The sequence below is a fragment of the Phascolarctos cinereus genome, unplaced genomic scaffold (genome assembly GCF_003287225.1).
Source record: "Phascolarctos cinereus isolate Bilbo 61053 unplaced genomic scaffold, phaCin_HiC Scaffold_2;HRSCAF=192, whole genome shotgun sequence".
NCBI lineage: Eukaryota > Metazoa > Chordata > Mammalia > Diprotodontia > Phascolarctidae > Phascolarctos > Phascolarctos cinereus.
The window spans coordinates 113370229-113395741 of record NW_027555625.1 but is presented as its reverse complement, the minus strand read 5'-3'; the positions used below and the strand labels follow the sequence as shown (position 1 = coordinate 113395741).

Genomic DNA, 25513 nt, shown 5'->3' with positions numbered 1-25513 from the left:
TATAACTGAGTCAAAGGTTGTGCATAGTTTAATATCTTTGGGCATAGATCCAAATTGCTTTCCCGAATGTTTGGACAAGTTTATAGCTCTACCCAGTAGTGCATTAAAGTACCTGTTTCCCTGTAGCCCTTCCAGCACTTGTCGTTTTCCTTTTTTGTCAACTTTGTCAATGTTATGAATATGAGGTAGAAATACAAAATTGCATTAATTTGCATTTTTCAAAATGTTAGTGATTTGGAGCATTTTTTTTCCATTTCCATTCCATATTGATAGCTTGAATTTGTTTTTCTAAAACATGCCTGTTCATTTCCTTTGACCATTTATCAGTGGATGAATTACTCTTAATCTTATAAATTTGAATCAGTTCCATATGTGTACATGTATACACATATACACATACATATGCATTATATGTGTATATGCATGTATATGTATATATATGTATACACGTGTGTGTGTGTGTGTGTGTGTGTTGTGTGTGTGTGTGTGTGTTATGGACTCCATCAGCGGTCTGGTGAAACCTAAGGATACTTTCTCAAAATAATGTGTGTGTGTATGTACACACAGATGAAAAAAGACCTTATCAAAGAAACTTGCTACAAAGAATTTTTTTTCTAATTTCCTGCTTCTCTTCTAATTTTACTGTGTTGGTTTTGTTTATGCAAAATATTTTAAATTTTATTTAATCAGACTTGTCCATTTTACCTTCTGCGACCCTATCGGTTTTGTGCTTGGTCTTCAGTTCTTCCTTTATCCATAAATCTGACAGTTAATTTCTTCTTTGTTTTCTAATTTGTATATGAGGTAACCCTTATATCTAAGTCATATACCCATTTATCTGGGTTTATCTAGGTCTATACCTAGAATTTACCACTCTTTACAGTTTTCCCAGCATTTTTTGTCAAGTAATGAGTTCTTATCCCAATAACTGATAACTTTGGGTTTCTCAAACATTAGGTTGCTGTACTCATTTTCTTCTGTATGTTGTATCCTTATTCTGTTCACTGATCAACTCCATTTCATAACCAATATCAGATTATTCTAATGATCACAGCTTAGTAGTATAGTTTAAAATCTGGTACTGCTAGGCCCCTCTTCCTTTATACTTTTTCCCCATTAATTTCCTTTGACCTTTTGTTCTTCCAAATTAATTTTGTCTTTTTTTTTCCTTAGGTAGTATTGTCATTTTTGTTATATTGGCCCAGTTTACCTACGAGCGATCTCTCCGATTATCTAGAGCTGTAAAGTGTGGTTTGTAGTTGTACTCGTATAATTCCTGTGTGCTTCTTGACAGTTGGGCTTCCAAGTGTTTTTCCATAGTTATTTTTCAAATGGAATTTCTCCTTTTATCTCTTCCTGCTGGAATTTTCATTAGCTTTTTTGGTTGCCATCTCATACTGCCTATTTTTATTGAGTTTGCAGTCCTCTAAACTGCCTGCTCCCTACCCCCCCCCAATGTCTTTTATACACAGAACTATTATCTGGCCACACTTCTATCATCCTGTACTTGTGTAACTGAGTCATTGAACCCAAGTGTAGAACTTAATTTTATCTTGTTATATTTTATCTTAGTAAATTTGGGCCATCATTCTAGCCTACAGAATCTTTTTGGATTCTGTGTTGTCCAGCATTTTAGTTTCATTTACCCAGTATTGTCATCTGCAGATTTTATAAGTATTTTGTCTGTCTTCATTCAAGCCATCATAAACATGTTGAGTTTGCCCAAGATAGATAGCTGGGGCATACCTCTAGAGATCCCTCCTGTATTTTCATCAATCTGTTAATCAATACTCATAAGGCCTAATCATAGTAGGTGGGTTTTCAATTCTTTGAACACCCAAATGGCATCTTTCCAACTTCTCCGTATCATGAAAAACTTTGTCAAATGCCTTGCTGAAATTCAGTCATAGTATATTTAAGTTACTTCACTGATATTTCAGTGTAATAATGGCCAAAAAAATTATTCTTACGTGAATTGTTCCTGATAAATCCATGCTAGCCTATAGAAATGGGCTATTTTCTTTCTAAATGACTCATAGAACCTCCCTTTAATAATATATCCTAAAATGTTGTCAAAAATCAAGGTCAAGCTCATCAGCTCATAATGTGAAGAATCCACTTTCTTACTTCTCATTTTAAAATTAGGGCCTTCACCTATTTCCAGTTTGAGGTTTTCCTCACAGTCCTCTCTCTTAGTTTTCTTCCTACCTGTCTGGCTCCTTAAACTCATTTGCTAAGTTATCATCGATGTTCTACTCCTGATGTGTGGCTTTACCACAAGTTGAACTCTTTCCTGGGCATTCTTTTCTTTGTGCATCCTCTCTTTTGGTGATCTTTATCAGGTCCAGTAGGCTCAGCTATCACCTGTGTAGAGATGACTCCCCAATCCATGTATCTAGCTACAGTTTTCTTTTGTACTCTAGTCCCACATTATCAACTGTGCATTAACGACTGCAACTCAGTGTCTTAAAGGCATCTCAAACTCAACATGCCTAAAACACAATTCCTTCCACCTCCTTACTTGGCCCCTCCCCTCCCCCATCCCCAGGATGCTTGCTAGCTTACTTATTTCTATTGCAGGCACCTTTCATCTTTCCAGTCACTCAGATGTACAACCTCTGAGTCAGGCTTGACTCTCTTCTCCCACAGTGCATCCATCTAGTTGGCTCCAAAGTCTTGTCAATTCCACCTCCCCAACATACCTCATGTCCACTATCTTGTCTCCATTCAAATGGCCACCTATTTCAGGCCTACAGTTCTCTTTCACTGGGACTCTTTCTAACTCCATTTTCTCCCCTTTTTAATCTATACAAATTTATATCCCTAAAGCAAAGGTCTAACTATGTCATTCTCTTGCCCGAGGAGTTCCATTCTTGCCTCTAGGATAAAGTGCAAATTGCTTTATCTGGCATTTAGAACTATTCTTCATCTGCCTCCAGTGTACCTTACCAGATCTTTGCACATTCCTTTCCTTTTTTTTTTTTTGAGAATAAAAGGTTAAACTGAGATTGTATCTTGTTGATTCAATCCCAAAATCCAGAAATTATCCATAAACATGATATATAAGAACTTCTCCAACTCCCTATTGCCTATGGGACAAAATATACCCTTTATAACACTGATTCTTCTTTCTGTAAATAATATTTTTTTAAATTACATGTAAAGATAGCTTTCGACATTCATTTTTTGTAAGATTTTGAGTTCCAAATTTTTCTCCTTCCCCTCCCCCTCCACAAAATAGCAAGCAATCTGATATAGGTTATACATGGGTAATCATGTTAAACAAATTTCTATATTAGTCACGTTGTGAAAGAAGAAACAGAACAAAAGGGAAAAACCATGAAAAAACAAAAAAATTGAAGTGAGATGCTTTAATCTACATTTAGATGCCATAATTCTTGCTCTGGATGTGGATAGCGTTTTCTGTGAGTCTTTTGGAATTGTCTTGGATCAGTTGGCCTTGGGGATGCTTTGACTGAATCCAGACCTCACAGAACAAATGCCCTTAATAAAAGGATTTGTTCTGTAAAACTTGGACTCAGTCAAAAGCCCCTCTTCCTCAAGGACATAGAAGGCCATATGGCCTTGAGACTGCAGGTTCCCCACCCCTGTGGATAACTGCGTTGCTGAGAAGAACTAAGTGTGTCGTAATTGATCATCATACAATGTATAACATTGGTTTTAAAATCTTCCACAATCTGACTAATGTACACATATCTCCAGGTAATTTTCATATTGCTACCCCTTTGCATACTATGAATTACATCCTATTGGATTCACTGGTATGAATATTTTTTAATATATTTTTCCCAATTCCTTATTTATTTTAAAGCATTCTTTTCAAATTTTGAGTTTCAAATTCTCTCCCTTCCTTTCACTTCCTCTTCCACTCACTGAGAAAGCAAGCAATGTGATATTCATTATACATGTGAAATCATGCAAAACATATTTCCATATTAGCCATATTTCCCAAAGAAAGCAAGAGAAATAAAGAAAATGAGAAAATTATACATCAGTTTGCATTCAGAGTTCATCAGTCCTCTCTCTCTGGAGGTGGATAGCATTTTTTCATCATGAGTCCTTTGGAATTGTCTTAGATCATTGTACAGTTGAACATCATTACAATGTTGTTGTTACTGTGCACAGTGTTCTCCTAGTTCTTCTCACTTCACTTTGCATCAGTTCATATAGGTCTTGCCATGTTGTTCTGAAACCACCCCCTTCATCATTTCCGACGGCGTAGTATTACTCCATCACAATCATGTCCTACTACTTATTTAGCTCTTCCTCAGTTGATGAGCATCCCCTTTATTTCCAATTCTTTGCCACCACAAAGAGTTGCTATAACTATTTTTGTATATATGTAGGTCCTTTTCCTTTTTTCTTTGATTTCTTTGGAATACAGACATAGTAGTGGTATTGCTGGGTAAAAGGGTATGCACAGTTTTATAGCCCTTTGGACTCAATTCCAAATTGTTCTTCAGAATGGTTGGACCAGTTCACTATTCCACCAACAGTTCATTAGTGTACCTATTTTTTTCCCTCATCCCCTCCAGCATTTGTCATTTTTGGTAGATGTGAGGTGGTACCTCAGAGTTGTTTAATTTCATATGACTATAGATAGCTTTGATTTCTTTTTTCAAAAATTGCCTGTTCATACCCCTTGACCATTTATCTATTGGGAAATTATTTTTATACATTTTTATACATTTAACTCAGTTCAGTACTCACTATATATTTGAGAAATGAAGCCTTTATCAGAGAAACTTGTAAACATTTTTGATAATTACTTCATTGTCTATGGTACCTTAGCATAATGCAATTTCCATGATCATCTCCTTTAATTAGGTCTATTTTTGCTTTTGCTTTGTCTGAGATCATGGTTGCTACTTCTGCCTTTTTTTGCTTCAGCTGAAACATATTAGATTTCACTCTAGCCCTTTATTTTAACTCCGTGTCTTTTTGTTTCAAGTGTGTCTCTTGTAAACAACATATTGTTGAATTCTGGTTTCTAATCTGTTCTTATATCGGCTTCCAGAGCTCCTCCCATTCATGTTCCTAGCTATTATTACTAACTGTATTTTCTTCCATCCCATTTTCTTGTTTCTTCTTTTCTCTCTCTGTCTTTTTATCCTGTTCCTCCTCTAAAGTCTATTTTGCTTCTAACCACTGCCTCCCTTAATCTGTTCCTCCCCTTTCTTTTATCCCATTTTCCTCCTATTTCCCTATTGGGTAAGTTACATTTCTATACACAGCTGAGTATATGTACATATATATATATATATATATATTCTTTGAACCAGCCAATTCCAATGAAAGTGTGGTTCAGATATTGAAACGCGCCCCCCCCTTTTCCTTTTCATTGTAAAAGTTTTTTCTTGCATACCTCTTTTATGTGAGAAAATTTTTCCCAAAACTCCCTTCCCTATTCGCCAAGTGCCTCCCTCTTTCTCACCCCTTCATTTTTTGGAGATTATTCCAATATAATCGACTGACATCCATGCCCTCTGTTTGTGTAAACTCCTTTTAACTGCCCTAGTAATGATAAAGTTCTTAGGATTTGCATGTATCATCTTACCATATAGGAATATAAATAGCATAACTTTATTGAAACCGTTATGATTACTCTTTCATGTTTACCTTTTTATGTTTTTCCTGAGTCTTGTGTTTAAATGTCAAATTTTCTATTCAGCTTCAGTCTTTTTTCTAAGTATATATTATGTGCATTGCTGTCCTACCCCTCAACCTTAGAATGTGAGCTTTTTTGGGGGCAGCTAGGTGACTCATTGGATAGTATGCTAAGCTTGGAGTCAGGAGACCTGAGTTTGAATATTGCTTCAGACGCTTCTTAACTTTATGTCCCTGGACAAGTCACTTGAACTCTTTCAGCCTCAGTTTCCTCATCTGTAAAATGGAGATAATAATAGCACCTACCTTACAGAGTTGTTGTTGAGGATTAAATGGGAAACATGTAAAGTTCTTTATAAATCTTAAAATGCTGTATAAATGCTAACTTGTTATTATTGATGTTATTATTACTCTTGAAAGCAGAAATGCTTTTGTTTTTGTCTTTAAGACCAGTGCCTTAAACATTGTATGGTGCTTAAGAAATGCTGGTTGAATTCTTTCCTTCTGTGTCACATTTTTCTACCATTTCATTAAAGTTTGGTATAGCTTTAGGTTCCATCTCTTTAGATTTTCCCTCTTTTTTCCTCTACTTCAGTTTAATTCAATTCATCAAACACCCTTTAGTATTTTCTATGTGTTCAGCACTGTGGTGGGTGCTGGAGATACAAAGATGGGGGAGGAAAGCCCCTTTCTTCCCCAGGCTTACAGTCTGCTAAGAAAAATGATTGTTTTGCGAGGGAGGACACTAGTAGCTGGCAGGATCAGGAAAGACTTCATGCAGAAAATGTTTGAGTTGAATCTTTAAGCAAGAGATTCTTAAAGGTAGAAGTGAGGACAGAGTGCATTTTAGGCTTCTGGGATGGCCACTGCAGAAACAAGTGTTTATATGGGGTATGAGTATAGGGTATGAGCAGAGTATGGGAGGGGGAGGAATGTGTGATGAAATGGAAGAGCAGATTAGGGGCAGATTGTGAGGGGCTTTAAATTATAAGCCAGAGTAGAAAGGCGCGGTGTTCTTTATTCCTCTTCTTCTAGTGGTGAGAGAGATCTGCATTTTATACACACATAATTTTTATTTGGCTATGAAAGAAACACATACATAATGCAATTCCTGTTGTTCTCTGTGCTTCATAAAATGGAGATCCATGATTCTTTTTAACTTTTGTGGTTGATTTTTCTGCTATCTAGTGGAGCAAAGCATTAGAGGAGGAATATGAATTCAGGGCCTATGATTCTTAAGCTAATACTCTTTCTCCTATACCACATGAATTTCTTGCTTGATTATTGGAACATAACAATGGTCTTCATCCTTGTTCTTACTTCCCTAGTCTGAAATCCAGAATCCCTCCCTCTCCCACTCCACCTTCATACTGAAGTTAGGTTTTCTGCATTGGAGCTTTCAAATATAATTGAAGTTCATTCTATAAAGCCTTGAAATAGAGATGTTAAATCTCACCTACCTGATTTACATACTCTGTGCACATTAAAGAGCTATTTCATCAAAATTGTATTATACATATTATGTAGTTCAGACTTTCTCTTATTTGATTTTTGTTAAAGCATTTCTTTATTCTTTCTCAGAGTATGTTTGATGTAAAGAAGAACGCACCTTTTTACCTGACTTGACTTATAAATAATCTTATATCATTTTCAGGGTCAGTGAGGACATGAAGTTGACTGACTTAGAGCTGGGGAAGCTGGCAAATAGCATCCAAGAGTTGCTGTATAATGCTTCAGATATATGCCATGATCGGTCGGTCAAATTTCTTATGGCAAGAGCCAAGGTTAGCTAACTTGACTGAGCTTCAGAATTTAAAAATAAAACAAAAACATAAAGCACGATGTAAATAAATATGAGCTATCATGAGGATTATATATTTTACAGGTAACATGGGAATTTTAGTTCATGGAATAAAAAAAAGTCCAGAGTAGTCCAAATAAACAAAATGTAAAGCTTTGGGCTGTTATTGATTTTTAAAATGAGTCAAAGTCTTATTTTGAAATTTTGTTGGTTATAATTTAATCTCCCAAAACAATTATAAATTTGATGCTTTCAAGTTTGCCAAATTATTTTATGAATGAAATTAGTGAAACTGAGAAAATACTTTTAAAAAGTTTATAAGATTGATATGCATTTATGTGCTAATATACTCAGTACCATATTGTTGATGGAGTATCTGCTATAGTGTGCTGAACTGTAGGAGGGGATACATGTTAGATTGAATTCTTCAAGGAACCTGGTAGGAAGGATAACACAAGACACAAATCACAGACTATATAAGGTAGACTGTAAATTCTGTTATAGAGTTACAGGGAAAGTCTTATGGGGGTTCTAAGGAAGAAGAGATTGCATTTTAGTGGACAGATCTGGAAAACCATTTATCTTAGTAGGATTTCAGAGGGTGGGGGGATAGAAAAGAATAGGAAGATGAGGAAGTATTTAGATACAGTGAGTAACTCAGTTTTGTTGGAGGGCAAGGAGAAGTCGGGCTAAATAGATTAGTGACAGTAGTTGTATAGATTTTGACAGCAAATTTTAAGTGTCTAGTTGCTGGAGCAAATAATTTAGGGAGATTTGATTTATCAGTCTGAAACAAGCCATTTTAGGGATTTAAGTTTGTAAGTTATATTTGGTTTTAATTTATAGGCTTCATAATTGAACCATGACTTGGTGCTCTGCTAACTTTCTGACAAGTTTTTTGTGTTACTTTGTAAATTTAGGATGGCTTTCTTGAGAAGTTGAATTCCTCCGAGTTCGTCGCGCTTTCTCGATTAATGGAAACATTTATTTTAGATACTGAACAGATCTGTGGACGAAAAAGCATGTCACTACGTGGGGCTCTTCAGAGTCAAGCTAATAAATTTGTAAATAGATTTCATGAAGAGAGAAAAACCAAACTCAGGTATCCCTAGTGTTCATTTTACCTTTTTAATATTAAAAATTACTTTTCCTTAACAAACTACATGTATCTGTGCGATAGAAAATCTTATTACCTTGAATAACATTAGCTTGGCCCATAGCTTTTTTTAAAAAATAAAGTTAAATTGGATAATAAAAACACCTCACTGGATTTTCAGTTGTAATATTTTATTATCTTTCATGAATGTAATTAAGTAGCCTGCAAGAGTAATGTTTTTATCAGTGCCACATTAGAAATTTACTTGGTACTAGCAGCTGCTTCATACAAAATGAAGCAAATTAACTCTGTCATCTCTGCCTGAGTTAAGAGCATATTGGAAGTACAGCTTTAGAAAAGAAAGTTCTTTATTATTAGATTGCCTGTCAGAGATTTCATTTCATTGAATTATTTAAGTTTACTGCACACACTTAAGCTTTCTTAAATCCAGTTTGTACCCACTTAGTTTTAATTATATTTCTGTCCTAGCAATAAAGAATTCATCAAAACACTTTTAACTTTCACTTTCCTCTTTTTTTTTTTAACATTACCTTTAATTTTTAAATAGTCTCCTGTTAGAGAATGAACGGTGGAAGCAAGCTGATGTTCCTGCAGAATTTCAGGACCTTGTTGATTCCATAACAGATGGGAAGATTGCTTTACCCGAAAAAAAATCTGGAGGTATTTGAATCTTTCACACACCTAGTGTTGTGTTTTCTCTTTCCCATCTCCCCTTATTTTACATTGTTATTTTTGCAGTGTATGAACTTGGTGATTGACTGTATATCTGTTGTTTTGAGAAGACCAGCCTAACTAACTGGCTGGATGCAGTGATGAATCTTTCCATACAAGTCTGAGAGACCATCTACTAAGTTGTGAAGGGAATGTGGTATTCATAAGTGGAGAGACTACCCATATTGCGGAGATCCTTGAAATTCTAAAGTATAGTTGTATATGATGTTTAAAAAATTTCCCCCTACAACTAGGGATCCATCTTATTCTATGAAATTTTTATAGTTCATAGAAGTTCTTGAGGTAGTTTATCATACTGAATATAATTTGCAACTAATTAAGGGCCTTTGTTACTTTTTTGGTTTGAATTACCTCCAAATTAGTTGTTGTGAACACAGAGGAATTGAATTTGTCGTGTTTTTGTTCTGAAAAGTGAATGACTTCATTTCTTCTTTTTCCTTGGAGGATATATATTAAAGATCTTTTCAGTCCCTTTATGAGAGTAGAACTTCTCCCTGCTTCCTGCTTCCTCTGCAATATTTGTTTTTCTTCTTTGAGATGGTTTACAAAGGAGGAGTTAGACCTTTCAAGAGTGAAATGAAAGGTGAAAGCCTTAGGATTACATTAACATTTTACCACTTGTCTAAGGCATTTTCTTCCATATAAAGAAGCAAACTTTAGGTTGGAAAGCTGGGGTCTGAATTGATTGGCTAAAAGATTAGAGAAAAGTTTTGTCTTAATCATATACATTCTAAACAAACTTCTACTCCAAGGACTCATTGTGGCAAAAGGAGAGTGATACAGAGTTCTCAAAGCTTGGGTCAGTAGGATGCAGTCTCTCTTTGGTAGGTCTTTGGAGTGCGAAAGGCCCTACTGATTGGCTCACTGGCCCACACTCACTGCAGACTGGTTTTTCTAACACAGCAAATTTAAAGACCGTTCACCAGAAATTGTGATCTGCATCTATAGAATAAGTACTCACACTGATGAAATGAGTCACAGATCCCCTGAAATAATGTTTTTTAATTGGAGATCATAAATTGCTGTATTTAAACCATAAGCTGAAAGTATAGTGATATTATTTGTAATAGACCTTACATTGAATTTGTAGTTTTTGCCCAGAAGTTTATATTTAAATATATCAATGCCCTTTACATTTTGGAAATTAAACACTAATCAGAGAGAACACATAACAAATTGAAATGGTAGCTCTGTGTCTTCAAAGAGCACTTACTTTCAGAAATGAATTGGTTTCAATCCATAAACAGAGAGTGGTTTGTTCAATATTTTTCCAGTTTGTTTTAAGTGATTCTGCAATAATTAATGATTTTGTTGATGGTTTTGTTTGTTTCTTTTAATTTCTGACTGTAGAAGAGAGAAAACCGGCTGATTTCCTGATAGTTGAAGGACAACCATATGCTGTTGTTGGGTAAGTTGTATTTTTTGCTTGTGTCTTTTTTTTTTTTTTGCTTTTAGGCAATTGGGGTTAAGTGACTTGCCCAGGGTCACACAGCTAGTAAGTGTCAAGTGTTTGGTCTGAGGTCACATTTGAACTCAGGTCCTCCTGACTTCAGGGCCAGTGCTCTATCCATTATCCACTGTGCCACCTAGCTGCCCCACAATGTAGATTTTTTTTTTTAAGGCAAGTGGGGTTTAGTGAGTTGCCCAGAGTCATACAACTAATCAAGGTCTGAGGCTGGACTTGAACTCAGATCATCCTGACTTCAGGGCCAGTGCTGTATCCACTGCACCACCTAGCTGCCCCTTGTGTCATTTTTATCACATTTTTAGAAACTGAAGTTCTTTTCTTTTTCAAATGTGGTAAGAATATTTGGAAGGAAAGTTCAAATTTCTTTAACTCATAAAATTTTTTTTAATTACCTGTCACATGCCCTTGTTATATTGATTCATTTGATATCACTGAATAGTGTTTACACAGATAAAGCATTAGTTCTTAAAATAAAATTTTAAATTTTAATTAAAATTCTTATAAAATATCAGATAAAATAATGTTTAAAGCTTCCCCTTCAAGAAAATCTGTGATGGCAATATTTGAATTAAATAACTGTTAGCATAAAAAATGTGAAAATACTTATATAGTAAATTCTTGATAAAATATAATATTTTGAACTTCCCTTTATTCCTACCCCTTTCCAAACTCAGAATCTACATAGATTCTAATATACCAAAAGTAGAGCCAAAGTATGAGGTGGTTAAGCAAGGTATATATTTGTATTACATGTATGTATTTGTATGTGTATCTCTGATTTGGTATGTCCCTTTAACTCTGAAGCCAAATGCATATACATTTTAGATTAGTTGTTTTTATTGTGTATATATTTTTATATTGTTTAGTCTTCTTTTCTTCTCCATTAGCACACATAACTAAGAGTTATCTTAAGCATAACAACTAAAATTTTATTTACTCTACAAATACTAGGTGGTTAATGAAGGAAATTTTAATTTTAAAAACCATTTTCTGGCCTAGTACTAAATTTTATTCTGCATTTTGCATCAGTGTGGTTTTACTCCCTTTCAAATAACACTAATTTGATTTCTGGTTATTCCAAGGCTGCTTATCTAGCACTATGAACCTTTTAATATTTAATAACTTAAGTAAGTCATTGCTTATTTGGGTAAGGATAATTAGGTATTTTTATTTCAGCTGTCAAGAGTAACTTTAATAGTAAATTTTATGATATACCGATGTAATTAGTAGCCTTACTATGTAGAGGAAACATACAGGTAAAATTTTTCCCCTCCAAAATTTATGTGTATGTTTCTTCCATATAATATTGCTTCTGATTACATTAGTACATCATTATTGTGAGTATATTTTTCCACAGGTGATGATCACAGCATCACATCTTAGGAGATATGTTCATTTGTTCATTAACTTACCTAATAGTAATTTCCTGTTAGCTAATTTCTGAATTTACCTAAACTGGGACTCAGAAGACAGACACAGTAGCTTACCAGGCTCAGACTCAAAAGCCTTTTCAGGTTGCTGGCACCTCCTAGAGCTTGAATTTTGATAGTGTAATGTGGCTAATTAATGTATATAATCCTGGGGATATTAAAAATTAATAAAATATGACAAGTTGGGAGGGAGTATCAGGTTTTTTTAAAGACTTTATGATCTTTATTGGATTTTTAATTTTATGTGCTAAATTGGCTTGATTTTCTTTTTGCAGTAAACTTTGCATATTGGGTTGTCTTTTTTCCCCCTTCACAGAACAGTATTGCTATTGATAAGAATTATCCTTGAATATTGCCAGTGTGTAGATAACATCCCATCTGTTACTACTGACATGCTTACTCGTTTGTCAGATTTATTGAAGGTATGTATGATTTTTCACGTCAGTGTGGAAAAATTGTTTGAACAAATTATATATTAAGCTTTGTACTTCCTTGCTTTTGTGATCTAATTTGAATTTTTGAGTTCTAAGACAGCATGTCAAGATAAAGTAACTTTTTTATGAGCTTGATCTTTTGACATTTAAATGCATTTGGATAACAACATGTTAAAAATGATTGAAAGAGAACAGCATTTTGCTTCTCATTCATCATTTAATGATTCTTCATCATAAGTCATGTCGCAGCCCCTTTAATAACTCTGAAGTCTGAATTGTTGTTTATTAGCTGCTGAAAGTGACTTGGGCCACCTTACTTGTTTTCAATATGTTATGAAAATGAAAATTAAAAGTTCACTAAACTTTTCATTATTCATCTCACTAAGGTGAGAGATTTAAAAAATAATAATTTTACCAGAGCTAGTGAAGTGAATAAAATGAAAATGTTGCGATGCTTTTCTTAAAATGAACATCTTTTATTGAGCTTGGAATAGCCAGATTTCAGTCTGCAAAAAAAATTATGTGGTATACTTCTGAAACAGAACTTTTAGAGTAGATTGGCTAAGATTGATTTTTGAGTGCAAATGAAAAATTTTATTTTAAAGCCTAAGAAGTTATGTAGAAACCTTGATTATTTTTCTTAGATTGGGAATGTTAAAGTTTCTTCCCTCAGAAAGATTTTTTTGGTCTAGATACTTTTCTTTTTGGTCAGTGGATAAGAAGGAAATACTTTATAAATAGTGTATTCAGAGGTGGTAAATTTATTTATATTTTATATATATGTATATATATCTCCGTACATAATGTTTTTAATATGTACATTATGTTTTCTTCCTTCCTACCTATTAGTATTTCAACTCAAGAAGTTGCCAGTTAGTCCTTGGAGCAGGGGCTTTGCAGGTTGTTGGCTTGAAAACAATAACTACAAAAAATTTAGGTATGGATATCTGCATTTTTAAATTGTAGTTTTATATTGTAAAGTTATAGCAATGTCCCTAGATTGATTATGTTTTTATTGTACATTGCATTTGTATAACCCCAACCATAAGCTCTTAAAGTAGTACATGAAAGAAGGATGAAAAACATTTAAGAATCATTTGCCAAAGGTATATATACAAAAGCAAGACCACCTCTTTCCTCAAGGAAGAAGACAAATATAGGGGAGTGGTTGCCAGGGAAATGAGTTATAGTCTAGGTTATCACAATAGTAGTGAATGTAATAATCCAGCAGTCAGCTGACATTCCTTTCCCAGAGGCAGTGGTATTGGTATGAATACAGTTCTCTGTGTTACAGGGAGAACGTGAGGAGGCAAGGTTGAAGATGGCCAGGGGGAAGATGAGGCTTACATGGTCCAAGGGAGGGCTTAGCTTTTCTCAGGCATGGTAAAGGCCACCTCTTTCTCATTCATGATCATGATTGAAAACGAAGCAAATGGTATAAAGGAGAGAGAGAAGTATTATTAATATTCAGGATAAATTATTTAGAAGTTGCACTGTTTTGAAAAGATGTTAAAAATATTAACACGTATGGAGTGCTTTAGGATGAAAAGTACTATCTAATGATCAATGGCGATAGATCAGTCATGCTGTTATACTGATAGAAATTAGAATTGGGTTATATAGGGAGCATTATTTGGGGAAAGACCCAAAGTATTAAACAGTCTATAGCCAGATGATTTTCTTAAATGTGGTGGAGTATGTTATCTTTGGCACTGCTCTTTTCATTGACAAAATCAACTGGGACTTGTATGTAATTATTATGTTTTTTGTATAATAAAAAGTTATTCAATTAAAGTCAGTTATACCTTTTCATTTTTTTCCCCCATCCTCTTGTCCATTCTCCCTGAATCTTACAGCCCTTTCTTCACGCTGCCTCCAGTTAATTGTGCACTACATTCCTGTGATCCGAGCTCATTTTGAAGCTCGCCTGCAGCCTAAGCAGTACAGCATGCTCAGACATTTTGATCATATCACTAAGGTAATTTTTCTTGTATTTTCCACTGGGGTTTTATAAATTTCACAGTTAGTTAGTTGTTAAATAGATGTGCCTGGGGATTTAAAACCTAGACTTTATTTTTTTCATTACAGGATTACCATGACCACATAGCGGAAATCTCAGCAAAACTTGTAGCGATCATGGATAGCTTATTTGACAAACTGTTATCTAAGGTAATGATGTATGAAAGTAATCAAACATATTTAAAGAGCATAGTGGCTTCTTAATTTAATTAGGACCTTTTGTATATAACTTGAAGAGTCATAAGAGAATGTAAACTTTTTGAAGTGGCTATTTTAGGCCTACCAATCCTGGTCACTAATTTGTAGAATGTTATTTAGGAAAATGGAGATAGCCATGCAAGTATGTATCTAGTAAATTATATTCTTCAGACTTTAAAAAGCATCAGAATAGTACACTCATGTCCCCACAGAAGGTGAGATAATCCATTAAGAAAAAATACAGAAAATATCAGGTATAACTCTTCTTTAATATGAGTCTTTGTATTGTTTAGTAGGAGAAAGCACATTCTTTCTTCTAAGAGACAGGTTTTAGTGTGAAATCTACAATCCAAGAGTGTCCTAGAGTCAGTAGAAGTACTAGATAATTAAAATTTTAAATTCAATAAACATTTATTAAGCGCAGTGCTCCACTAGGCACTGGATGAAATACAAAATTTAGATAAGACAGGGGCACTGTACTTGGAGAGCTTATGAGTACAGAATGGGGATTTGACACAGACAAATAATTAGAATATAAAATTATATAACTGTATAAAAGAGGTATAAACCAAAGGCTGTATTAGGTCTGAAGTGGAAAGGACTTTGTGGGGGATTAAGGAATGATTTCTGTAAGAGGTGACATTTGAGCTTTAAAGGAGAGACAGGAGTTCAAAAGGTAGAAAGAGGGAAGGAGTGGGTATTCCATGCATGGGAAATATCATGAACAAAGTCATAGAGGTGGGAAATTGTGGATGTTGCAAGTAGAACATTTGATTGGAGTATAGAGTAGGAGAGGAGTATAAGAGAAGCCTGGAAAGATAGAGCAGTGCCAGAGTGTGGAAGCTCTGAACCCATGCTAAGTGATGGATTTGAACTTTATCCCATAAAGAATCATTAAAGATTTTTGTGCAGAGCAGTAACATGTCCATATCTGTGAGTAAAGAAGATTGAGTCTGGTAGCATGGTAAAGGGGGGAAGAGTGGGAATAGGGAAACCTGTTAGGATGTTACTATAATAGTACAGGTAAGTAGTACTTAAGACATGCACTGAGATGATGGCACTGGGAATAGTGAAGCAAGGATAGATGCTAGAGATGATGCAGAGAGAGAATTGATGGGATTCTGCAGTTGATTAGATATGATGGAGAAGAGAAAATCAGTAATGATAATTTAGGTAGAACAGGCTGCATAAATGGTGGTACCAGCTGACTGAAACAAATGACAAAGAGAAGCAGACTTGGAGGGAAATGTATGTTGTGGTTTTAGGCACGTTGAATTTGACATGACAGCATCATACCCAGCAAGAGGTGTCCCGTAAGCACTCAGAGCTGTGGTGCTTGAGCTCAGGAGAGGCCAGAGCTTAGCTATAGACATGGGAGACATCTGTTGCAGAGATGAGAGAGTGGAGAGAGAGAAAAGGCCCAAGGATAGTATTTTGGGGAATAACACTCAACCTGAGGAGTCAAAACAAGGATCAGGAGTCAGCAGAGGAGACAGAGAAATGGTTAGAGAATTAGGGGAGCCAAGTAGAAAGAGTATCTCCAGAAGGAGAAAATGATTAGTAGGTTACTGTCAAATGCTACTGAGGTCAAAGAAGGATATGAAGACCAAGAAAAGGTGAGTGTGGTTTATGATTAGAAGGTTATTGGTGACCTTTGAGAGAGGAGTTCCAGTAGAGTGGTAAGTACAAGGCCAGATTGCAGAGGATTGTGGAGAATTGACATAGGTCGCTTTTCAATAAGTTTGATTATTAAGGGATAGAAGGCTCGGGGAAAGGCTTAGATTTTGACCCTTAAAATTTGACATTCACAGACCGTTATTGAAGAATTAAGGCTTTAAGTGTATGCCTATCATCTGTTCTACCTTTCCCACTGAGAACTTAATGATCTGTGAAATGGGAATGGGATGATAGATAAAACTGTGAATGTGCCTGTGCTATGTAGTGTTCTCTCCCCTTCACCTATTTAATATTGTATCTGAATTGGCAGCTGTGTCACAGTGAGGAATGTTGGATTTGGAGTTAGAAATATCTGAGTTCAAATCCTGCCTTAAACACTTAATGGCTGTGTAACCCACGGCAGTCACTTAACCTTTCAAGCCTCAATTTCCTCAACTGTATAATGAGGATAATAATAGCACTTGCCTTACAAGATTATTGTGAGGATCAAATGAGTAGCATATGTAAAGTGCTTTGGAAATCTTAAAATGCTTTATAAATATTAGTTATTATTATTATTATCATCATTGCTGCTACTAGTATTGCTACCAGTGCTAGTGGTACTACTACTAATACTACCACTACTGCTTCATTCCCAAACTTGACATGCCACTTCCATCATTGTGCTTTCATACTAGCTTCCATGTTCCCGTGCCTAGAATATGCTTCCTTCTTACTTCTTAGAATTCCTACCTTCTTTCAAGGAATGAAGTGGCCTTTTCTGATCCTTCTAGCTATTAAGACTTTTCTTCCTAAAATTATGTTTTATTTACTAATCTATGTATATGTTACTTGAGGACAGAGCCTACTTAATTTTTGTCTTTGTATTCAAAGTGCCTAGGATGGTGCTGTACACATCATAAATAATAAATGTTTGTTAAATAGAAGTGAGCCATGCCCCATAGTCCATTATTTCTATGTTGACATTCTACTCTTTCCCTCTTCTTTCCATTCTTATTTTTGCCTTCCCAGTGTATCCCTGGATGGTTCAGCTCTGCTTTTAGTGTCTGTCAAGTTGAAGTATAATGAAGTTTTTCCCCACTTTTCTAATTTTTAGTTTCACAAGAAATTTCATTCTGGGTTGTAAGAGAACAACAGTAACATGAGAGCATCTAGCATGGCTTGAGTAGGCTTCCTAGGCAATATTTATTGTTTTAGTTACTTTTCTCTCTTTTTTTTTAAATAATAAATTTTTATTGTTACCATTACATCACCAAAATTTCTCCCATTATTCCTCTGAGCACCATCCCATATAACATTTTTTTTAAAAGAGGGAAAAAAATCAACTAATTGATTAGTACATCAAAAAATTCTGATTATATGTCTAAATTATCCCACACATGGAATTTCTACCTCTGTAAAGAAATTATTCCTTTTTTTTAAATAGGATCAATGGCTTAAGTCAGTATGAGTATATATGGCGCTATTAAAGAAATATCACAATTTTTACGACTTGTCTAATATTTCTGTTCCATAATATTTGTTTTACTAGAATAGAATAGATATTAACTTTTCAGATTTTACCAAAGAATACTACTAGATGTGAGTTTGCTAGATTATTTAGTTAGAATCTTGTAAATAAAATTATCATTTAATTGATTCCGGGTATATTCCAAATGTCTGTTGACCTAAAAATGATGATTTGGACTCTGCCAGCTTGCTGTCTTCAGTCTTATTGATTGAAAAGTAGAATTTAGGTGGTAGCTAAAAAGTCTAGACCCAGTATTTGCCTTTTGATTACTTAAAGAAAAAGAAATAAAAATGGTAATTTATGTCATACACCAGTGGCTCTCAGATTTCTTTTGCTCATTGCATGGTATTCTTTGCTTTGAGGAATCATGGAATACTGGACTCTACAGTTGAATTGGGAACAAGCATTTTTAATTCTTTAGAATTCAAGGTCTGACATGTTTTGGTTTACTACAATAAGGGTGATAGGCAAATTTGGTTTATTTCATGACTGCTATACTTAGCATTCTATGTATTATAGGTAAGAAAGATTGACATTAAATAAAATTATTTAGACATTTTTTCCTTTATCTTGTGATAACATTATAATGTTGCATACCCTTTGCAAACCTCCATAAATACTATACTATGAAGTAAAGCAGAGTTTAATTCCAGGCCAGCAAAATAATATTGAATTCAGATCTGAAAATGCAAATACTTTCCTTTTTTTCCCCTCTTCTTAAAAAAATACTCTTTCAATACTTCTTGGGGGAGGGGAGCATTTTAACATTTACCACATGACATTTGCGACGAGTGATTCTCTAACATAAAATAGCATGGGGATATTTATAAGTTTTGCAAGATTTGCATAGAGAGAATAAGTAGAAATAGAATTGGCTGAGTGATTTCACACTAGTAAGCCTAAGGGCTGTGTGAGTTAGACAGTAGTAGTCTATTACTAATGGTTTTCATTTATATAGCTCATACTTTAAAATTTGCAAAGCACTTTATATGCATTATATTGTTTGAGCCTTAACAACAACCTTATACACTGTAGGTGTTATTATTCCCATTTTACAGATGAGGAAACATAGGCTCAGAGAAGTGACTTGCCCAGGGTCACATGGCTAGTATCAGAGGTGGGATTTTAATTCAGGTCTTCCTGACTGTCAGTCTAGGACTCTTGCCATCATGTCATAATGCCTTTAGTTAGGGAGCACAAAAAATATGTTCAATATGGCCTTGAGAAAATTTATATTCAGTCAAAGGATGTGAACATTTTCTTATTATCTTCTATTACTAGTATGAGGTGAAAGCTCCTGTTCCTTCTACCTGCTTCAGGAATATCTGTAAACAAATGGCAAAAATGCATGAAGCTATATATGAACTCCTTCCAGAGGAACAAACACAGGCAAGTCTCTGTTCCTGAAACTGCATTCATATACAGTCAGTCAGTGCTTGCAGCATCACGGTATCACAGCATGTCATTTTGGACCCAATGAAATGTTCACAGTTAAAATCTCTGCTTCTTAGTGTTAGGATGCTTGTGACATTTATTTCAGTTAATATATTGAGTATTAGTTGATTAAAGATATAATTTCTAAAGTCAAAGTTTTTATCTAATAAGTCCATAGCAGTTGTGAAAAGGAAGATGTCATATTAGTGTACTGAAATCTTGGGTTGTAGGGGTCATAGATTAAAAATTTTTAATCAGTTTAAAAATCACAGTTGTCAGATATTGAGAGGCATGATATATTTTCCCACTGTTAGTGGAATCAAATGGAATATAGGAGAATTTGGTGGTGATATTTATAAGCCAATTAGCTAAAAATCAGTTATACTTCATTGTTAACGATATATTCCACAAGACACAGGCAAGTTGCCCAGCTCATCTGAGTAGCAAAGTTCGTAAAGTTATTCTTCGCACCTTCTTATTCCCCTCTCTGTGTTTTGTCTTACTTCTTGGGACTCACTCCCAGATGGTTGTGTCTTTTATTTGTTTGTTTTTTATATTTATTAATTTTATTTATCTATTCAGTGTTTTTATGCTATGTACTGGATTACAGTATTATGGTTAAACCCACTTAGGCTTATCTTCTCCTGAAGATCACATGTTCATTTAAAAATTATTGGTTCTTTTGTTCTTTCTCCAATTAAAACTTCCATCTCCCCAGTGCCTGCTGATCTCAAGTCAAGGGAAAATAATGTTGATGGGACCTTTCCAGTGTTCTTTGTCTGCTATTTCTCCTTTTATTATTCTATTTCTTCTCCTACTGATACTGTTTCTCCTTTTTTTATGTTTTTCTTTTTTGTTATGAACTTGATCAATACAAACATTTTCAAAGTACAGAGGACAAAATAATACTACATATGAAACTGTCAACTTCTGTTATGTATTTCATTTTTTTGAAGTATGTATTAAATTTTTAAAAATAATTTGCTCAGGGGTAGCTAGATGGTTCAGTAGATAGAGTACCGGCCCTGGTTTCAGGAAGACCTGAGTTCACATTTGGCCTCAGACACTTGGCATTTACTAGATGTGCGACCCTGGGCAAGTCACTTCACCCCATTGCCCCCCCCCAAAAAAAATTTGCTATGTGACTCTCTTTTTCAGAACTTTGTTTTCTTCTATGCATTTAAAAATATTTTATTGATTTTTTTTTTGCATTTCTCTGACAACCCACTAAGTCTATATCTATTCCCCTCCCATAGAAGCCTTCCTTTATAATAAATAAGTAGAATTTAAGCAAAGTGTACCAAGCAGTTGTGGTGGTACTTCTTTTGGTGGTTTTCCTCATGCAAGGGAACTGGCTTTTTGAAAACCTAGTTTATTTCTACAACATGAATGTGTCTTACCTCCCAGGTGCCCTGGTACTCCCACCGAAGTACCCAAAATGCCAGGGAGCACATGAAGTTCCCTTGTAGGGCTCCTCACTGCTTTTCCTTTTCTTGTTGGCCTTTCTTCATACCCAAAATCCCTGACCATTCTGCTCTTCTAGGCCTGCCAGTTCTAGTTGAAAGAGTGTATTTGCCTCTCTGTGCTTCATCTTCATTCTTTTGGCTTCTTATGGAACTATGCTTTCACCAAAGCTAGGTACTGTCAGACTATGGTAAATTTTTATGACGTTGTCATCAATCCCAAGGATTCTCCTTAGATAAAAACCATGTAGTTGTAGAGCAGAGAAAAGGGGAAAATGTACAACCCCACAAAATCTTTATGAGAGGGAATGCTTGACCACATGTGACAACCATACCCAAACTTTGGTTTCAGCAGTAATGTAGTGTGGCTTTCCTATAATTTCCATAATTTCTATCATAATGGATGTCTTTCTCCTTCTAAACATTTACCTTTAGTGCATAAGTTAATGGGTTTTAAAGTTCAGTTTAGTTAACAAATATGTATTCGGAGCCTGGTATATGAAAGTCACTGTGCTGGAAAAGGGGGATATGGAAGACAAAAAACAACAATAAAAAAACGAACTACCTGTTGGTTTCCCCAGAGGCATGTATAGTATACTGGAAAGAGACAGTATGGACTTAGATAAGTCAGTGCAAAGCAATGTGAAGAAGGACAAATCAAGAATTGGGGAAATCTTCCTGGAGGGGGTGGCTTCAGAAGTAAGCGTGGAAGAAAACTCTCCTAAATCATTTAAGTTACCTCATTATTAAATTATCTCTTTTTTAAATTTATTTTTATTTTATTTATGTATATTCATTTATATATATATATACACACATATATATTTATATTTATTATTATATATTTATATATTATTTGTTTATCATCTGATCCAAGCTGTATAGACTAGAACACTTCTTGTAAGAAGTAGGAAGTCAGTGCAAAAGCAAGTTTTCATCCTACAGAGAAGACAGTCGCATTGATGTGGAAGCTATGACTAATTTTTTAAAGTTTGGTTTCATATTATATATGTTTTCCTTTAAAAAAAAATTGACAATTCAGATGCTTATTTTATTTTCCTTTTCAGGAGAATGTCAAATAACTTTTTTCCCCATGTATTTCCAGATATTGTTTTTAAGAATTAATGCAAGCTACAAAATCCACATGAAGAGACAGCTATCTCACTTAAATGTGGTAAACGATGGAGGACCTCAAAATGGGTATATTTTTAATGTATTTTCACTTCTGGATTGCTTTATTAATTTTTCTTTTATGGCTCCATTTTCCCCTCCTGTAACAGTCACACCTAGCATCTGCCCTCCACAAAACTGTTGGGTCCGCAAAAGTTGTCTTTGACCCCTTAGTTTCCCCTTCCATTTAATGGTGTTGTCTTCAGGCAGCCAGCATCCTCTATCAAAATGGGTGTTTCTTAGAAAAGATCTTAAAGCAGTTATTTTACCCCTTAGGATAAATTCAGCTTAGTATGTTCCTGTTTGTAAGGTAGTGAAATTCTAAGTCTTTTTCTTTAATTATGAAATTAAAAACTTTGTACCTTCTTAAAGGAATTTTGGACATCAGCACGCAGAAAGGGGAAGTATTTGGGGAGGGGTATTGAGTCCTGTGCTAGGAAGGCTGGCCTAAAGTAACATTCTGAAGTTATCCTGCTAAAAACTATTTGGAAACTCTTTATCCCCAACTTATCCCTAATTAGACACAGATACTAGTTTTAGTTTAGGTATTTTGTGTTGAGAAGGAAGAAAATGAAGAGAAAAATACTTTATTTCCTTATTATCAATGTACTTCTTTTTGCACAAATGATCAATGGGCTGATTTTACTAACTAGATTAAAAAATATATTACTAATTTGGGGCTTATGAGATATGTAATTTCTCCTAAAGGGAATATCCAGGAATAGGATTAAAAACCTCTGATCCCACATTTGGCAGGCACCTCATTACTTTTATCCCCATTAATGAAATCTGGTTTGATCTTCAAGCATTGGCAGTTCTAAGGCAACCAAGTTACCCCGTAATAAGCCAATAATCTTTGTTGTGAATTGATTTCTTTTGCATGTGACATTCTTACAGCTACTTGCTTGTCACAGTCTCTTTCTGCATATCATTCAAGTGAGTCGTTTCACGTCTTTGACGTTCTTGAAAGAACATCATCCATGAAGTTGTAGGCTTTACACTCATCAAGTACCTTTGTCCTTTAAATGAGCCTATAAAGTATATGTTATTTTCACTGCATTATTTTTTTGTCTGTTCTGATTAAAGCAAGATATTTGTTAAATATTGGTGTTGGTACCTAAAAAGCATTTATTCCAGTGGAACTATCTCCCCAGCAGTGCTGCAGAAGAAATGTTACCAAACATTTTATGCTAAATTTACATCCAGTTTCTAAGATCATGTCTTCACATTGATAAGGTTCTAATCTTTTTTCAGTCATTGTTCACTTTAGCCAGTGTACATATTGAGCACTGCATCATAAGTGTGGGCACCTCCTCCACTAATATGGATTAACAGTAATCTGTCTATACTTTATAGTCAGTGTCTTTGGGATATTGAGAGGCTGAACTGATTTTAAGGTTTGCTGCTCTGTTAATACATCGTGCTGCCTCTCATTTTAAAAATCTGTTTCTTGAGCAAAAAACACTTTGAATCTAAAATTTTTCTTGAACTAAAAATGCAAGGCCTTTGCTGAACATTGTCCCCTACTTAAAAGGTCTGTTACTTCAGATACATAAGACAAAGGCTAGAATGTGTGGTAACTATTGAGATCACACTCCTGTAACCTACATAACTGGTGAAGGTGGGGACAAGAGGGAAGGAAGGGCCTTTGGAGCACAGGACTGCAGGACATAGCCAGCAGAGTTCTGGGCTTGGGGTCAGGGAGTCCTGAGTCCAAACCCTGACTTTAACACTTCATAGCCGTGTGACCCTGAGCAAGTCATGTCACCTTTTTCAGCCTAAGTTTCCTTATCTTTTTTAAAAAAAAATACATTTTTTTCAATTATATTTAAAGGACAATTTTTAACATTCATTTTTTAAAATTTTGAGTTCTAAATTCTTTCTCTTCCTTCCACACTCCCCCCCCACTTCCTTGAGAAGGCAAGCAATCTGATATAGATTACATATGTAGTCACGAAAAACAGATTTCCATATTAACCATGTTGTGAAAGAAAACACAGACCAAGAAGAAAAAAGGAAAGTAAAAATAGTATTCTATCTGTATTTAGACTCCATTCTTTCTGTGGAGGTAGATAGCATTTTTCATCATAAGTCCTTCAGAATTGTCTTGGATCATTGTATTGCTGAAGACAACTGTCATTTAATTGATGATTGTGCAATATTGCTGTTACTGTGTACACTATGGTTCCATATTTTTAAAATGCAGATAATAGCAGCATCTCCCTTACAGGTTTGTTGTGAGGACCACTTGAGATAACATGTAACGTGCTTTGCAGACCTTTTCACATCTATACGAATACTATCATAGTTGAGATTAGGAAGGTTGGAAAGTGAAATTAGAGCAGCCATGATGGCTGGGAGAGTACTGAGGGTTAGAAGTCTTGGTGAAGATGAATAATAATTGACTTAGGATGGATGAGGCTAGGGGAGACAGGATGATAGGATGACAGAATTATGGAGTATTTCATCATGGAAGTACACTTGTGAGTATTAGGATCAAAGATGTGACCATCCCTGTGCATAGCCGAAGTATTTGAGGAGACATTAACATGTACGTCGGCATCCCCTAGTTCAAAGGCAAGAATTGGTACAGAGAAGGAGTCTGAACCAGGCAATGACTGGGACTAAACATATTCCACTCTTTTCATTGCCTGGGGGGGAGAGGGGGAAGAGAGAGAAAGGGGGCTGGAGTAGGAAGTGGAAAATGAGATGGTAAATGAACAAAACAATTAGTTAACATCTCTAGAATTTAATAAAGTCTCTTGATGCATCTCTGTTCAGTTGTTTTAGAAAATTATTTCAGGACTGAAATGTTACTGGATTATTTACAATCTTACCCTTCCCCCAATAAAAACACACAAAACTTATTATAGGCTTTTATTTAATTTTATAAATTATAGGTTGCTGTTTTGGGGATGGTGCTTCAGTTATGGCTGAGGCATTACCCACCTATAGCCACAGTTTTTACTATAGAAGATAATTTTCTCTCACTATTTTAATATGCACCAGCTTTTTTCAGCTACCTATCATTTACTCATTAAATCCTATTCTTTACCCAAGGGGAGGAGAGGACAAAAAACTGTATTTTACTTATACTGTGATCTGTCACTATTAAGCATTTATAGGCCGTTACCATGTCATCACTTTCCCAGTCCCAAAATTTTGGAGTCATCCTAAGGTCAAATTTCAAATGAAGTTACCCATACTCAGCCTCCTTATTTTACAAATGAAGAAAGTCATTACAGAGGTTAAGTGACTTTCCTAAGGGAGAGTCAAGTGGTAGAGAGCCAGTTCTGATTCCATCCAAACCCAGTGCCTTTGACTTATCACATCCCTTTTCTTTCAGACACTATAACAAAGCATTTCATCAAGCAAAACTCATTAATAAACTAACTCCAGTATACATCGGTTTATTCCTTAAATATCTTATCT

General features: G+C 35.0%; 1 protein-coding gene across 3 annotated transcripts in view; it reads left to right on the top strand.

Moving 5' to 3' along the window:
* Positions 1-25513, top strand: part of VPS54 (VPS54 subunit of GARP complex) — an 83175-nt gene that overhangs the window by 56081 nt on the left and 1581 nt on the right. For 2 of the 3 annotated variants that reach the window (XM_020985448.2, XM_020985449.2), the window contains exons 13-22: positions 7283-7412; positions 8350-8531; positions 9094-9206; positions 10629-10686; positions 12493-12598; positions 13460-13547; positions 14467-14588; positions 14699-14779; positions 19296-19403; positions 22017-22111. In XM_020985448.2, the coding sequence (XP_020841107.1) occupies positions 7283-7412; positions 8350-8531; positions 9094-9206; positions 10629-10686; positions 12493-12598; positions 13460-13547; positions 14467-14588; positions 14699-14779; positions 19296-19403; positions 22017-22111 (1083 nt within the window). The remainder of the gene's footprint in view (positions 1-7282; positions 7413-8349; positions 8532-9093; positions 9207-10628; positions 10687-12492; positions 12599-13459; positions 13548-14466; positions 14589-14698; positions 14780-19295; positions 19404-22016; positions 22112-25513) is intronic. The other variant, XM_020985450.2, reaches the window with a different exon arrangement.